At 47.7% G+C, this 14,387-nt stretch overlaps 5 protein-coding genes across 5 annotated transcripts; 4 read left to right on the top strand and 1 right to left on the bottom strand.

Moving 5' to 3' along the window:
* Window positions 1–1,808: 1,808 nt before the first annotated feature.
* Window positions 1,809–5,389, top strand: FIESC28_04942 (uncharacterized protein; the record flags this gene model as incomplete). The annotated part of the gene is made up of 3 exons (XM_031159089.1): window positions 1,809–3,373; window positions 3,708–3,798; window positions 3,851–5,389. The coding sequence occupies 3 exons, from the start codon at window positions 1,809–1,811 to the stop codon at window positions 5,387–5,389; spliced, it is 3,195 nt and encodes a 1,064-aa protein (XP_031016854.1).
* Window positions 5,390–6,802: 1,413 nt separating this feature from the next.
* On the top strand, window positions 6,803–8,596 carry FIESC28_04941 (uncharacterized protein; the record flags this gene model as incomplete). Its single annotated transcript, XM_031159088.1, has 1 exon — window positions 6,803–8,596. The coding sequence occupies one exon, from the start codon at window positions 6,803–6,805 to the stop codon at window positions 8,594–8,596; it is 1,794 nt and encodes a 597-aa protein (XP_031016853.1).
* A 350-nt stretch (window positions 8,597–8,946) lies between these two features.
* On the top strand, window positions 8,947–10,476 carry FIESC28_04940 (uncharacterized protein; the record flags this gene model as incomplete). The annotated part of the gene is made up of 1 exon (XM_031159087.1): window positions 8,947–10,476. One exon carries the CDS (start codon window positions 8,947–8,949, stop codon window positions 10,474–10,476), a length of 1,530 nt encoding a protein of 509 aa, XP_031016852.1.
* A 1,787-nt stretch (window positions 10,477–12,263) lies between these two features.
* FIESC28_04939 (uncharacterized protein) lies at window positions 12,264–13,379 on the top strand (the record flags this gene model as incomplete). The annotated part of the gene is made up of 1 exon (XM_031159086.1): window positions 12,264–13,379. One exon carries the CDS (start codon window positions 12,264–12,266, stop codon window positions 13,377–13,379), a length of 1,116 nt encoding a protein of 371 aa, XP_031016851.1.
* Window positions 13,380–13,499: 120 nt separating this feature from the next.
* FIESC28_04938 (uncharacterized protein) lies at window positions 13,500–13,955 on the bottom strand (the record flags this gene model as incomplete). The annotated part of the gene is made up of 1 exon (XM_031159085.1): window positions 13,500–13,955. The coding sequence occupies one exon, from the start codon at window positions 13,953–13,955 to the stop codon at window positions 13,500–13,502; it is 456 nt and encodes a 151-aa protein (XP_031016850.1).
* Between the last annotated feature and the right edge of the window lie 432 nt (window positions 13,956–14,387).

Below are 14,387 nucleotides of genomic sequence, written 5' to 3'. Positions count from 1 at the left end.
CACAGCAGAGCCATGTGACTATCTACCTGAATCAAACATACCGTTTCATTATGGTTGACTCGGATGATCTCAGCTGTTCAGTCTGTTCAGTTTGAACATTGTATCGCGATGTAGGAAATGTTTGTGCCAAGTGTCTGTATTCTAACTGTCCCCTGGTTTGTTAGTGTATGCGAATTTCTTAAGACTTCTGAACTCTTGCTCTTGAACCTATACTATCGAATGTTGTCCAGCTATAGAAGAAGCCTATACTAGATGAGCGATGCTCAGTGGCCGCATTTGAAATTCATTCATTTAAAGCGAAACAGAACAGTATCTTGCGATTTCAGCAGTGACGAAGGAATTGTCAGTTGCATATTTGATAATAGCTACAACGTTGAGAGACGAATTCAATGTTTGAAGATTCGTGTGATTTCTATTGAAGGAGATCATAATTTTATCTTTTAGGTGTTGTTCATTCACTTGTCTTGTGCCTGGTATTGCTTGAAATGTGCGAATTTAGTTGGTGTATGTTTGTCTTATTCAAAATGTATGAGCTACTCAAGCCACCGTGTATCAAAGAACGCATGTCATACGTCTATTTCCTCATGTCTGACTCCGTCGCTCTCCTATCCTCAGTCTAGTCCCATCACCGAATTTCAACCTTTATCCAACCAGCTTCTCTCTGCAGTCCATCCAAGTGAATCTGGACTGAAGGTCTCCGAGACCAGCCTTTCTGTACGAGTATATATGACAATGGCAACCAACAAATGATAGTAACATCCACCTGTATTGTTGTTGAGATACTTTAACAGCGTAAATTTAGATTTTCAAACTTAGATATAAATTCTTGTCCCTAAATGCATGAGCTGCCAAGAGAAATCGTGATTTTCAAAATACCAATGTCAGTTGAGTAAGACGCAAATTCAGATAGAACACTACGATACCGAGAATGAAAAACACAACTCCTTGGTCACAAACAAAGAGACCCATGAACATCTCAACAGCCAGAAATTCCGGTCTCGATGACGAAGAGAAGATCACTAATACAAGGCGTCGACTGTGAGGGAAATCACGAAGAGGCAACAAGACGTTGTGGGCTACTTAACAGACAGACTTACACGACATGATCGCACGTGATCACACTAGTCTAAGACCTATCTAGCAAGTTCTGATGTCTGGTGGCCAAATTGAACCACAGATTACAGGGCTGAGCCACTTTGTATCCCACCCGGTCTGGACTCTCTACAGATACTTCCGCCAGCCTATGAGATTCATTCTCGGTTCTTACCTTTTTAAAGCGGGTACTTTTCTCTTGATACTCGAGGCTTTTCCACGCTGTTGTCGTAAAATCCCGCACGCCCTACTCCGTAGACACTCACACGATCTCCTCAAGCCTCTTCCGATGAAACATACAAGATGGAATAGTTTGGGGGCCGCAGTCTTTTATTGGTGAGCTGGGAATAAAGGAGTGGAGAGCGTACAAGGGGATACCCTTGCCAAGAAGATCGAGGCTCCCCAGGATGCACGATCACGGCGCTTGTAAGGCTGTCCCGAACAAAGATCCTTCCCAAAAAGGCTTTACCTCCGGCGTTTAAACCCGAAATGCCTTTGAAAAAGCAATGTTACTGCATACTTGTTGCCACAAACTGTTTTGAAGGATCAAACTCCCTGTGCAGTAAGCACTAAACTGCTGCCGATGGGAACTCACCTTGTGATCTGCCAGCGTTGTGGAATAAGTTAAAAGGCTTTTGTCTGCACATATGGAAACATTATGGTCTGTAGTCCAACACTTCTCTGCAGCAAACGGTACAGCAGCCTGAGACAGAAACATGTACCAAAGCCCAGGCGAGAAGCACGGCTTCCAGCCATCCTATCAGCCAGTCGATGCTCAAAACCAGAACGAGCACGAACAATGGAAACCCAGCTTCTTCGGTGGCGTTCCATGGCTCGGTACTGCTGGAATTTTCATCGCCATTGCATCTGCCGTAGGCAGTATTGCCGCTCTTTATTCTGCAAACAACAAGGCCGTCGACTCTTGGCCTAGTCAACATGCACCCATTCAGCTCACAGTGATGCTCGCTGTACTCATCGCTATAGGCAATGTCGGCCTTCGCATCGCTCACAAAGAAGGCACAACCCTTACCTGGTGGATAAAGATGTCTAAAGGCGCGACATTGGCCGACAGCCATAGGACTTGGGAACACGGATCCAGCGCTTGGAGCTCAGCTCTAGCAATCCTTCACTTACATATCAGCAAGATTGGCCTGGTTTCTATCCTTATGGCATTCCATTTTGCCAATGGGCCTTTGATCCAGCGCGCAACCGACGTTACAACAGGAAGTAGTATAGAGCCTGCAACCTTTCAGGCTCACTTCTCACCAGATATGTTCGAACAAGCGACAGGGTACTACCAGACCCGCTCTAGTGTGGCAAGCACTTTGTCAACCGACTTTATGAATGTCATCCTTGCCCACACCAACAGGGAGCCCATCAAACTCGATCTGAAGGGCTGCGATGGCGTTTGCTCGGGTACCCTGATTGGTGCAGGCTTCGATTTCGACTGTGTCCAGACAAATCAGAATTACTCGGTCGGTCCGGGCTATGGTAATCATGGAACGATGTGGGATGTTGGGAGCATTCAAGTCAACATCACCGACAAATGGTATCCAGATACGGTGAATGTCACTACGAAATACAAGGGTGACGCCGCGAACGTTGGAAACTTGACAGTCACAACCTGTATACTGCATAGCGCGAGGGTAAGATATCCCTTTACGTATACCAATGGTACTGTTGAACTCGAAGCGCCTACTCCAACGACAGATGGAATAGCGAATCGGACTGAGGAGATGATATACCTCGAAACAGAGACGTCTGGTATGGGAAGATTTAGCTCGAGGCTTGGAGGCTTTGGTATCGCTCTATCTCACATATACAACAGCAACGTGCAGCTGTATTTGACAGGCATGATGGCTTTGCAAGGGGAAGGGCTTATGCAGTATTCGTGGATCAGCTCGAATGATTCAGCATTGGGAGAGGTATATATGACTTGGTCTGACCCTACACCATCGATCTTGGGAGCATTCAACGAGATAGCGTTCCGCACAGCTGCTACTTTCAGCAACTCATCCTTTGAGCAGACTGTCCAAGGAACTCAGAAGCGCACGTTCATCAAGTACACCATCAACACAAACTTCCTCGCCGCTTCGCTGGCTGTTACCTTTGCCAGTGCTCTGGCCATCGTGCTTCTATACCACGGCTTCTGGCTTCTCGGTCGACCGGTGACGATGAGTCCCCTGGAGACAGCCCATGCATTCCAGTCCCCTGCCACCGCTGGAGCAGATGCGGTTGAGGCCGATGATCTGGCAAAGGTGTTTGAGAACAACAAGGTTAGGTATGATGTTAGACAAGGGATAATGATATGGCTGTAGACAACATAGAAATACAGTCACGATGTAACTTCGCAAATTGTTTGTACTCTATACAGTGGGCTTGATTAGGTAGTCTATCACTTGGGCTCTTAGTGGTTAATTGTGTGACCCGACAGACGGGGTGCCACTCTATCTGGCAGTGCGAGGCAGCTATAACGGTGGGCCCTTTGGGTGACTGTTTGCGAGAGATTGTTTCTGCCTTATCCTTCTCTCCTCTTGATTTTATTTTTCTTTCTTTGTGAATCTTCCCTGGTTCAACGTCTCCTTCAATATCGATCAGCATCTCCGAGCCTTAAGAGGAAGATTGAAATTCTGCTTTGCCGTCCCTACATCGCCAGGCACGCCAGAGCCCTCAAAACCCAGGAGGAACCTTTTGGTTTCTCGACAGGTACGAGTTCGCGAGTTTAGGAATCACTTTACTAATGGCTGTGGGAGCATAGGTCAACATGAGTCCCTTCCAACGTCTTCCAAACGAGATCCTCGACGCGATATTCATCCATCTGTCGCCGCACGAGGTTTGGAAAACCCAGCAATCCAGCGCTTCTACTGAACAGGCACTGGATTCTCATATGCGAACACGACCCCACGCCATCGATTCCTTGATGTTATGGGCTTGTGACACTGGCGACAATCAAGCGGTTCGCAAGGCTGTGTCCTTGGGAGCGGATGTCAGTGTTGTGAGGGCTTTACTAAACGATAGTTCTTATTCCGAACGCTTGACAATTTACCGCGCTTCGTATTACCCAGACACGGTCCGTCTACTCTTAGATCTTGGCGCGCGCATTGACACAGATTTCAAGGCGGCTTCGGACAAAAGGTGGGAACGTTTTCAGAGAGATCTCGACCCCGAGGTCTACCAACTGTTCTCGGACCGCGGCATGACTGACCAGTTTGTCGACTTCCAGGCATGTATTGATCACTGTCTTTATATGCAGATCGATAACAGGTGGTCTGGCACGGAGGACATTATTGAAGCGTTGGAAAGAATCTCTATATTACTTGAATTGGGGGCCAGCTCCGTCGCACTCATACTGGATGACGGGAACCCCGTAGGAACGACGCTCTCATACTTAATTAAGTCTATATACGACTGGGGGAGATACCCGTCGGAATGGTGCCTTCCTACCCTCAAGCTTCTCTTGTCCAAACGGCCAGATCTGAACGCCCCTTCTCTAGAGACGACGCGAAGGTTCCTGGAGCGAAGTTTGCCAGGAGAGCTCGGTGTGCTCATATCATGGCAATCGTGGGTTTGCCCCATTGCGGTCGCCGTAGGGTGCATGGTAGAATTGGGCACGACAGAGGTCATGGACATATTGCTTGAAGCTGGAGCTAAGCTGAACCTCCCGACACACACTTGCTTTCAGCCTCTTGCTCTATACGCATACTTATCTGAGACCTATGATGGCCCAGGATACAAGTACCTAGAGAGCAATGGCGCAAGCTTTGAGCCTCTCTGGCACTACGTGGAGGAGTCTGTGGATGATGGCGCTTCGATACCTATTTTCCAGCTCTGTCAAGATTTGAGCTACTTCAGCCCAGACTTCTATGACGCAGCATTACTTGTCGACGACAAACTATTCGGTGTGGTAAAACTCTTCACCGAACGGGGTGCTGTTAAGAATGTCGGAATTCGATTTATCGAGGATATTCTTCGACCAATGGGCGAAGGACCTTATAATGCCGATACACAGTCCACTATTATTAAGCGTTCTCACATTCTTCTGAAATTGACGCTGCAAGATGACAATCTCAACCCAAACAAGCCTGGAGAGATTTGTGGCCTTTTCTCAGAAATCGTGGATCAAGCAATCAACAACCCAACAGGAACTCAAGTGGTTAACATCATTGACCCTATTATTGCTGCTATGCTGTTGCAGAAAGGTGCAAGGCTAGAGACTCGCAGTCGCACGAAAGAAGCCAGAGACCACGTTATTTCCCAGCTGCAGAGGGACCCCTACAATATCAGCTTCGATATCTGATAATAAGAGACGAAATAATTTGGCGACTTTATGCCAGTTTAGGTCGCCTCTTAGGCTCTTTATTTCTGATAACCTAATCCTTAGAGTATGGCTGTCATACCGCCTACACACCAGGTCACATTGAGATCTTCATGGAATTCGGCTGTTTGGTCTTGCTTTATTGCTGACATCCAATCACGTCATACAGTTAGATACCGGTTTGGAGTCACTCTCGTGACTTTCTATCTCCAAGTTAGGCAAAGCCAAACTCTATCTCCGCAACATCCATGACACCGACGACGCGGAAGTCACCCTTCTAACCAGTCATGAATGCGTCATGAGACAGCCATCATGAACTCACCCCGACGTTATTTCCGTACAAATGCGGGGATCTGGGGTATATAAGCCATGAGAGACCCCGAGGAGACTTCGCAACTTTCAATCAGAGACACAACTACTTACCATTATTCATTCTATCACATCATTTCATACGCAAACTATCAACATGGCCTGCGACTGTGGATCGACTTGCAACTGCGGCGGAGCTAGCTCCTGCAATTGTGGCCAGAGCTGCACTTGCAAGAACTGCGGCGTAAGTATTCGCTGTTTGTTGAGATGATGCGATGACTGACATATGACAGAAATAAGAGTCAAGTAGGAATGCATGCATTTGTCAACGTGCAGACTATGATAGCTGGATTATATGCGGGGCCGTTCGAGAATTAAATAAAGTCAATATTCAACATCGCTGAGCGTCTGCTGTGATATGTCAGTGACCTGTGACATGAGAAGAACATCAAATCAGTGCGAGATACGTGCTCGCTAACAAGGCATATCCCTACTCTGGACTGCTGTCCGTGGGGAATGCAACGTCTCGGATGCAAGGATCAGCGGCCAACATCAACACTCGCGCGCTGCAACCCTCGATATCTCCCGTACATCTTCAATTCTGTCGGGAATGTTACGCGCTTAACTTTTGCCGCTCACTACTCGAAGCAAGCGAAAGTAGAACCAAGATGCAACACAAACACACAGTCGAATTTGTCTCAGAAGCACAGACGCTTGAATCAGACGAAGGATTCTACGTCGGTCCATTTTCCCGATTTGGGTGCACGATAATTACTTTTGATTGGTCAAGATTATGCATGTCGGTGGTCGTTCATTTACAGACTAATTGCTGCAACCAGGATCTCAAAGACGCTCAAAATTCGCACAATTTCTACGTCTTATTCGATCCAATCAACGACAAGACATGGATCTCGAGACAAAAGTCACCCTGCAATCTCATGAGCCACCTGTAGGATTATACGGCTAATGGTCGGCAGAAGGTGTAGCTTATAGCCAGCCCCTGGCCTTACAAGGCGTTCTCCCGCCATGCACACCTGGCGTTGAAGAGGCTTGCTCCTGCATCCACATTCATGCCACGGCAACCTAATGGGCTCTCACGAAAGTTCCCGCCGTAATAGCGGACAGCATTCCGAAACTTTTGGTACGAAACAAGAAGACAGTACTTTTATTACATCGGAATCGCGACCACAACAATCGGAAACCCCCAAAGTCAGCCCTGTGCGTTACTGGTCATGGGAGATTGTATCACTTCTCTTCGCTCTTGCGCTTCTGATAGCCACGATCGCCATTCCCGCTCATTACAACGATAAGGTTTTGAAAAGATGGCCATACGACATTAGTCTCAACACAATCATCGCTATTCTCAGCACCTTTATGCGAGCCTCTATGATGCTTGTTGTCGCCGAGCTGGTTGGCCAAATGGGATGGCAGAGCCTACGAAAACCTCGTCCTGTTTCCGACCTTCACCACTTTGACAATGCGAGCCGAGGAATCCTTGGAGCATTCAAACTGTTCTGGAATGTCCCTCCACGACTTGCGAGTATCATTGCCGCGATTGTTATCATCTTGTCACCAGCTATTGCACCATTTTCGCAACAAGCTGTCAAGACTGTCCCTTGCTCACGAGAAGTCCCAGGCAGTGGAAACTGCACCTTTACGGAAAACTCTAAAGGGGTCACTCACGCCTCAGTCGCTATGTGCAGTTCATGTCTCGACACAACCGAGTTCATCAAGTTGAACGTGACAAAACGGGACGGTTACGAGACTAACAATTATACGCTACCAAACAACCAGTGGGTACAACCTTTCACACGTGACAGTCTACTGAGTGCCTATACTGGAGACGTGGACTGGGCTCTCGGTGGTGTTGAATCTGAATTTGCAGAATTAACCAAGGCTGCCATCGCCAATTTGACGGTTTTGACAGCCTCGCAGGGCGCTTGCAAGAACATCACTCGGTCTGGTGCGGAATGTCCTGAAGACAAACTTACTGCGCATTTACCCGAATCTTATAGGAATTACAATCTAGTGGCGATAACATGTGCCCTTTATCCTTGCATGAAGGAGTACCACGCCCAGGTCAAGGAAGGAAGACTTATCGAAAAGGTGGTTGACGAAACCCTTTTGAGCGCATTCGAATATAGCTATATCGGCAACAATCGTATTCTGAACAGGGGCGGCAGACATGCTATTCAGTCGCCCTGCCTGGTTGGCGACGAAGAGTATACTTTTGACGATTTTTCTCAAAGAAATGAGCCACCGAAGGGCTGGTCGACGGTTGAGCGTGATAAAACCAACTACACAGTCCCGGATACATGCCTATACCAGATGGGAACTCAATACTCGCCGGCACTGAGCAAACACATGGACGACGAAATCTTCAACACCCACTGCGCGTCTGCCTACTTGGCGGACTCGCATGCAAGCTGCGGATCAAAGTGGTGGCTAGCCTCCCTTCAACATATCACCTACGACGCTTTAGAAACAGCATTTGACGACTTCACCGCTGCCATGACCAACAACTTCCGCATTGAAGCAAGATCCGACGAAGATAAAGACAAAGTCACCGGGGTCGTCAACGAAATGGCCATCTGTACCGTTTTTGACTGGCGGTGGGTTCTGCTACCTGCTGGGTTGATGGCTGTTACTTTGGCTCTGTTGGTATATGCTGTTGTTCAGAGCTACACCCACAAAGACATGCCGGTTTGGAAAACTTCGGTTCTTCCGCTGTTGTTTTATGGTCCTAATGTTACGAATGATATGACGAGGGAGACGGATCTGGATGGGTTGCAAAGAGAGGCTGGAAAGATAAAGGTGGAATTTCAAAATAAGGATGGCATTAGATTGAGGAAGATCGAAACTAGAGCGACGGAGAGTTAGATATACACAGGTTACGATTTACGTAGATGTTTGCATCCTTCTTGCATCAACCTGATTCACACGTTGAATTACAGTATCGGCTGGTTTCTGTCCAGGTTTCATCAACGAGGTGGCGCTATTCTGATTCAGCTACTTGACAGTGCCTGACAGGTGCAAGACCTTTGGCTATTGTTTTGAGTGCAGACTTTTCCTTGCCATCCCTTATGCATCGGAAGGTTTGGCCGCTAGAATCAGGCAGAAACTTATTCAGGTCACCTAAGCCAGAAAGTTTCTTCTGTTCTTCATCTGCCATCCACCTCTACATCACCAAACGCATCAAGATCCTTCACCACACGAGTCCACTCACCAAAATGAATCCCTTTCAAAAGCTTCCAAACGAAATCATCGATGCAATATTCACCAACATGCACCCGGCCAATGTCTGGCGATTTCAACAGTCCGCCAAGTCTTCTGAGCGAGCACTGGATCCTCATCTTCGGACACGACGCTATGCACTCGATCAACTGATAGAGTTTGGATGTAAATACGGTAACAACAGAGCTGTTCGAAAGGCCCTTTCTCTGGGAGCCGACGTCAGTGTTATGACAGTTTTTGGATTCGGAGGATATTTGCAGAAGTCCACAATTCTCTCAGCCTCGCTTCACCTGGATACTGTCACTCTCCTTTTCGATCTGGGCGCACGACTTGATATCAGCCCCGACCGGAACTGTCACGGGCTTCAGAAGTACAATACGGCCGAGTTCTTCAAATTGTGCTCGGATAGGGGCGCGAGAGACCAGTTTGATGACTTCCAGAGCTGCATCGATCGCAGCCTTCTCGAAAATCTACCGTATATTGGAGAGTCTCACGATGATGCTATTGACAAAGTCTCTATGCTGATGGAACTCGGGGCCAACCCCACAAAGTGCATGGACGAATATTTCGACCGGACAGCAGTATCCAAGCTGATCGCGGACATGGAAGGAGAACACTACAAGCGGACAGAAGTCTCCAAGCTGGTGACGGACACGGAAGGATCATATTCGACATCATGGGGTTTTCCAGTTCTTGAACTCCTCTTATCATCCGAGCAGCTAGACCTGAACAGCCCTTCTCTCTGGTTGACGGAAGACTTTTTAAAGAATACAGAAATGCCTCCTTCACAAGTTCAATCGCCAATTGCGGCCGCCGTCAGGCACATGGCGGTCACCGGGTCGACACAAATAATGGATATGCTACTCGAAGCTGGAGCTAAGCTAAACTTGCCCGTACACGCAAGCCTTCAACCGCTCCTCGTCTACGCTGACGCTACTGGAAACCCTGATGGGCCAGGGTATGACTATCTGTGCAGCCATGGTGCAACGTTTGAGCAGACTTGGCATCCTGAAGACTTTGTGGAAGACTACGATTCGAGACCCATCTTTCTACTCTGTTCTGTTTGGAACCGACCACCCTTTATTCTCGACGTCGGAAATTTGGGTGTGATAACGCTCTTCATCGAGCGAGGTGCCGTCAAGGACGTTGAAATCCGATTCATCAAGAATTCACTCCGGCCAATGATGGGTATGGATCATGAAGGCGCTATCCCATTCAATGTGATAGCGCGCTATCACTTTCTTTTGAAATTGGTACTCCGAGATGCCAATATCAGCCCGAGCATGTCTGATGAGATGAACGACTTGCTGCGGGAGATCGTGGCGGAAACGACTGTTGAGACGACGGAACTGGGATTATCTCTCGACTTCAGCAACATCGTCGACCCTGTTGCGGTCGCTCTGCTGTTGGAGAGGGGTGCCAAGCTGAACGCGGCAGTTCACGGCTCGTGGACCACGCAGGATGTCAGGCATGATGTGGCATCAAAGTTGGAGAAACAGCCTTACTTTATCGTCTGTAACATCTAATTTGGGATAAGCTCGAGAGTTGCTGTTTAGCACATTTACCTTAAGAAAAAGCAAAACTTAGCTAAGGGTATCATAAAAGTTAGGATATTTCATCCTAAGCTTAGTGCCTAAGAAGGTCTAAATTATCTTGTCAGTAGACTTCTGTGTCCTGGTTGCTTTTCGGACCGCCTGTCAGGTGAGCACAGGAGTTAACTTAGTTTTATTGGAACCTAATGGCATAAAGATTTGCAAAATTTGTTGCAACTTTATTGCTTCGTACTTTCCGTTTTTGAAAAAAGAGCATCTCAAGAACCTAGACCCATATCTGCCTGGCACCTACCACACTTGTACTACGAAACTCAAGTACGTAGAGAAAGGGAAAGAACGATGTTTTTTGGAAAACACAGCACAACACATACCATCCTCAAAGTCTTCAAAGTCCTAAGATCCTGATGAGCTCTTCAACAAAGACTTGGATAACTGGCATCGAGGCTACATCGGCGATGACGGACCAAGACACGAAGAAGTCTCTGCTTACCGTTCATACAACCTTATCACGGAACTCTACGTTACACTCGAACGGACACAATCGAATCGCGTCATCTAGGCCTATCGGTCCACAACAAACAGCACGCACGAGTGGGCAATCTCCACCCCGGTGCCTGCTTACTCCATCGGGAGCGAACGAAGTCGCGGGAGTTTTATGACTACGAAAGCAATCTGAGAGCAGCTATTACGGAAGAGTGACCAGCTCTAGTAGAGGAGCTAACCCAGCCGAGCCCTGGAGAAGCGGTTGAACGAACAGACTCTGTCTGATGGAAGGGCTTCAACATTCGTCGCTACTATGCTTACGCCAGGGTTGCTTTCTAGAGATGGGCAGAGAGCGAACTTTTCGGCCGCCTGCTTTGGACGCTGGCGATATCCTCAGAGCTACTGACCCGCCAACGACATCTACTCATACGCTTACCCCTTCGTCATCCGGAGGTCATTCACACATCAGACCAAGATACACGAACACGATTGCCTATGCCTTCCGTACACGCCCGACAATACCAACGAGGCCGCAGTAACTATTATCGCTCTGCTATTAACAGCCTACCCCCCTCTTCCGGCCCATTCACGACTTTAGAAGAGCACAAGACTCATAAGGATTATAAGTCATCAGATAAAAGGGCTAAAAAGGCTTATAAAGCTACCTGGGCCTTCTCAAAGCAGTCGGTAAAGTGGGCAACACGTCGACAGAGATGATGAAGGGATATCCATTGCGGGACAGGTTGGTCAACACAGGGACAGGAAACCTGAATTTTCCTAGGGACTTCTCGAGATTCCATGAAAGTTACAGGACATCTGATCGTCTGATCAACAAGTCCATGCAGGGATGCCATGGCCACCTTTACCCTTTTCGTTTGGAATGTCTCAGCCTTCTATACTCCCGGTGAGATATTCACAGCCCGGTAAGTAAAGCAGAAACTATCCGTTAAGGCTTAGAGCAGCAACACAAAGTATTCCCAAAGCTGGTCTAGACTGGCATAAGGTGGCCAAATTGTTTCGTCTCTTAGGCTTTTGGAGGCCAATGCTTCTGCCACCCTGACGACAGCCTGCTTTCGAGATGCAGCCCAAGATCGACAAACATCAACACGTCCAATCATAAAGTCTTGTTTGCCGCTTGGCTTGGTAACACAGCATGGTAGCTGAGATGAGCTGAAGCCAAACCAGGCTGTACCCGATCTAACAGAATACAAGAATACTCTGTGAGCGAATATGAATTTTCAAAGACATGAGTTCTGCCAACTTCCCCTCTCCAAAAGATGAAGAACGCTTTGCCTCGCTTCCTCCTCGGTCTTCTGTTTCTCGGCGTCGGTGCATTCATCGGAACAATCCACGGTCTGCGGCCTCTATCAAAAGTCATTAAACGATTCCCCGGAGACGCCCATAGTGTTACAACACGAGAGAAAGCGCTCAAATGTCACGCGGACGATCCAGAAAGTTGGGGCTATGCAGCTTGCAGTGTACTCATCAAGTGTATTCTCGAAAGCCTCGATGACCTTTTCAAGAGTGACCTCGCCATCGGCACGACTATCCTTGGTCTGGTGCCTAGTATCTTGATTATTGCCGCCGCACACCCCGAGGATATCGTCCGCCTTGCCCTTGTATCACCGCACAGAGCTCTAGCAGTGTCCATCTTTGGTATTGCTTTGTCGCCGAGTTTATTCTCAAGACCGACACCGTGGAAATCAGAGTTGAGAGAAGATTCGGAGAGGACCTGGGATATTGAATTGTCTCAATTTACCAAAGGGCCATCTTGGAAGCATGTAGTTTGGAAGAGCTTGGCTGATCTCATGATCCTAGCTATGGCTTCAGTTGCGTTGTGGCAGTGTTGGGTTGTGAACTCAGCTGCAATGGTCCAGTGGCTATGCGAGTCGCCTTTGCTACTTTTCACATGGCCCCTTGCAAACATGACTTGGGTTCTCTTTGCTGTTCTACTCCTCCACTCGATGGCAGAGAGCATAGAATTCAAACACCCCTCACTAAACGTCTCTTACGCATGGTGGGAGGTTCTCCTTCTACCCTACTCCCTCGACTTTGAGAAGAGACTCGCATGGGAAGAGAATCATGTTCCTATCAGCGCACCCTCAATCGGCCAGATGTTTGAAATTCCATATCCATGGCTCGCGACAAGCGGTCCGGCAATGTCAAATGACACTTATGTGATTCGGATCGTCGTCAAGATGTCCAACGATCAGTACACTTTGAAGTGGCAGGCATACTTCTTCATAATCGAGTTTTGTGCGATCGGGATATACTTTTACGCAACTTTTGTCCTTCTCAGTGCTGTCTTTATCGGAGCGGTGGGAAGTGTTCGGTTTGGAGCCATGATGGCTGGGCTTTATGCGGCGATTCGATCTGTTCAGTGTGTTTTCTAGTGTTCGAGGGAACTCAGGCTGCAGGGTCAGGTTAGGGCGGGTACATCACGAAAGCTTCTTACTGAACCTACCCTGTTTCATTCGGAACATTCTCATCTCATCCCAAGCAGGTGACAATCCTCAGTTATCATCTCCGACGAGTTTCATGCCCTCGAAAATATCAAGCCAATCCTCCAACCTCTCTTTAATAAACCACTCCAACTCCCATGGCTCATCAGAGAGTTTCTCCATATCCCCGTCCCAGACATACATATCCGCCTCAACTTTGGTCCCGTCCTCCATCACCACCTCCACAGGTGTAACTTTGTATGCCTCTCCCTCAAAATCATCCAACTTCTTGCGTTGGGAGGCGGTCTCCAGAATCAGAAGATACCCATTTACTTCACCGGACTCTTTCTTGATGACGGCTGGGTAGTCGCAGTGGTGGACGGAGAATCGTGTGTATTCATGGATTTTGGCTGGATGGGCAAACTTTCGGACGGTCTTGTTATTGGACGCGTCGCCTGTTACGGCCCAGGCAAGCAGTGGCAAGGCTCGAAGTGTGCCGTAAACAAATAATGGGCGTGGCGTGGACATCTTGAAGGCGTGTGTTGGTGTTTGTGTGTATTGAGTGGACGAAAATCATGTGGGAGTCAGATGTTTTGATTGTCGAGATTTCAGACAGCAGCGCAAGAAGTGATTTTTGCACTTGGTAACTCATGACATTGATTGGCGTGTCATAAAGCATAACAACGCAGAACAAAAGCTTGCGTTTGTGGTCAAATGGTCGAGGACAAGTGGCTACCCTACACAGCTTGCGATCTCAGCTTGTCCGTTTGCACAAACTCATGTTCAATTGTTTACACCATCAGTTTCAGCTTTTGTCCCAAGAACAAACTCACATTAAATTTTGCAATCATCGAAAGCAGAAATCAATCATAGATCAATCACAGGAAATCATCAAAAGATCAGGACCAAATAATAAAAACTCAAAAGGTATATTCCAAATATCACACGCTTGTATCTATG

Source organism: Fusarium coffeatum (genome assembly GCF_003316985.1).
Source record: "Fusarium coffeatum strain FIESC_28 chromosome Unknown BRIP53273_contig_107, whole genome shotgun sequence".
NCBI lineage: Eukaryota > Fungi > Ascomycota > Sordariomycetes > Hypocreales > Nectriaceae > Fusarium > Fusarium coffeatum.
The sequence above is the reverse complement of the archived record's forward strand: the minus strand, read 5'-3'. Positions and strand labels throughout refer to the sequence as shown.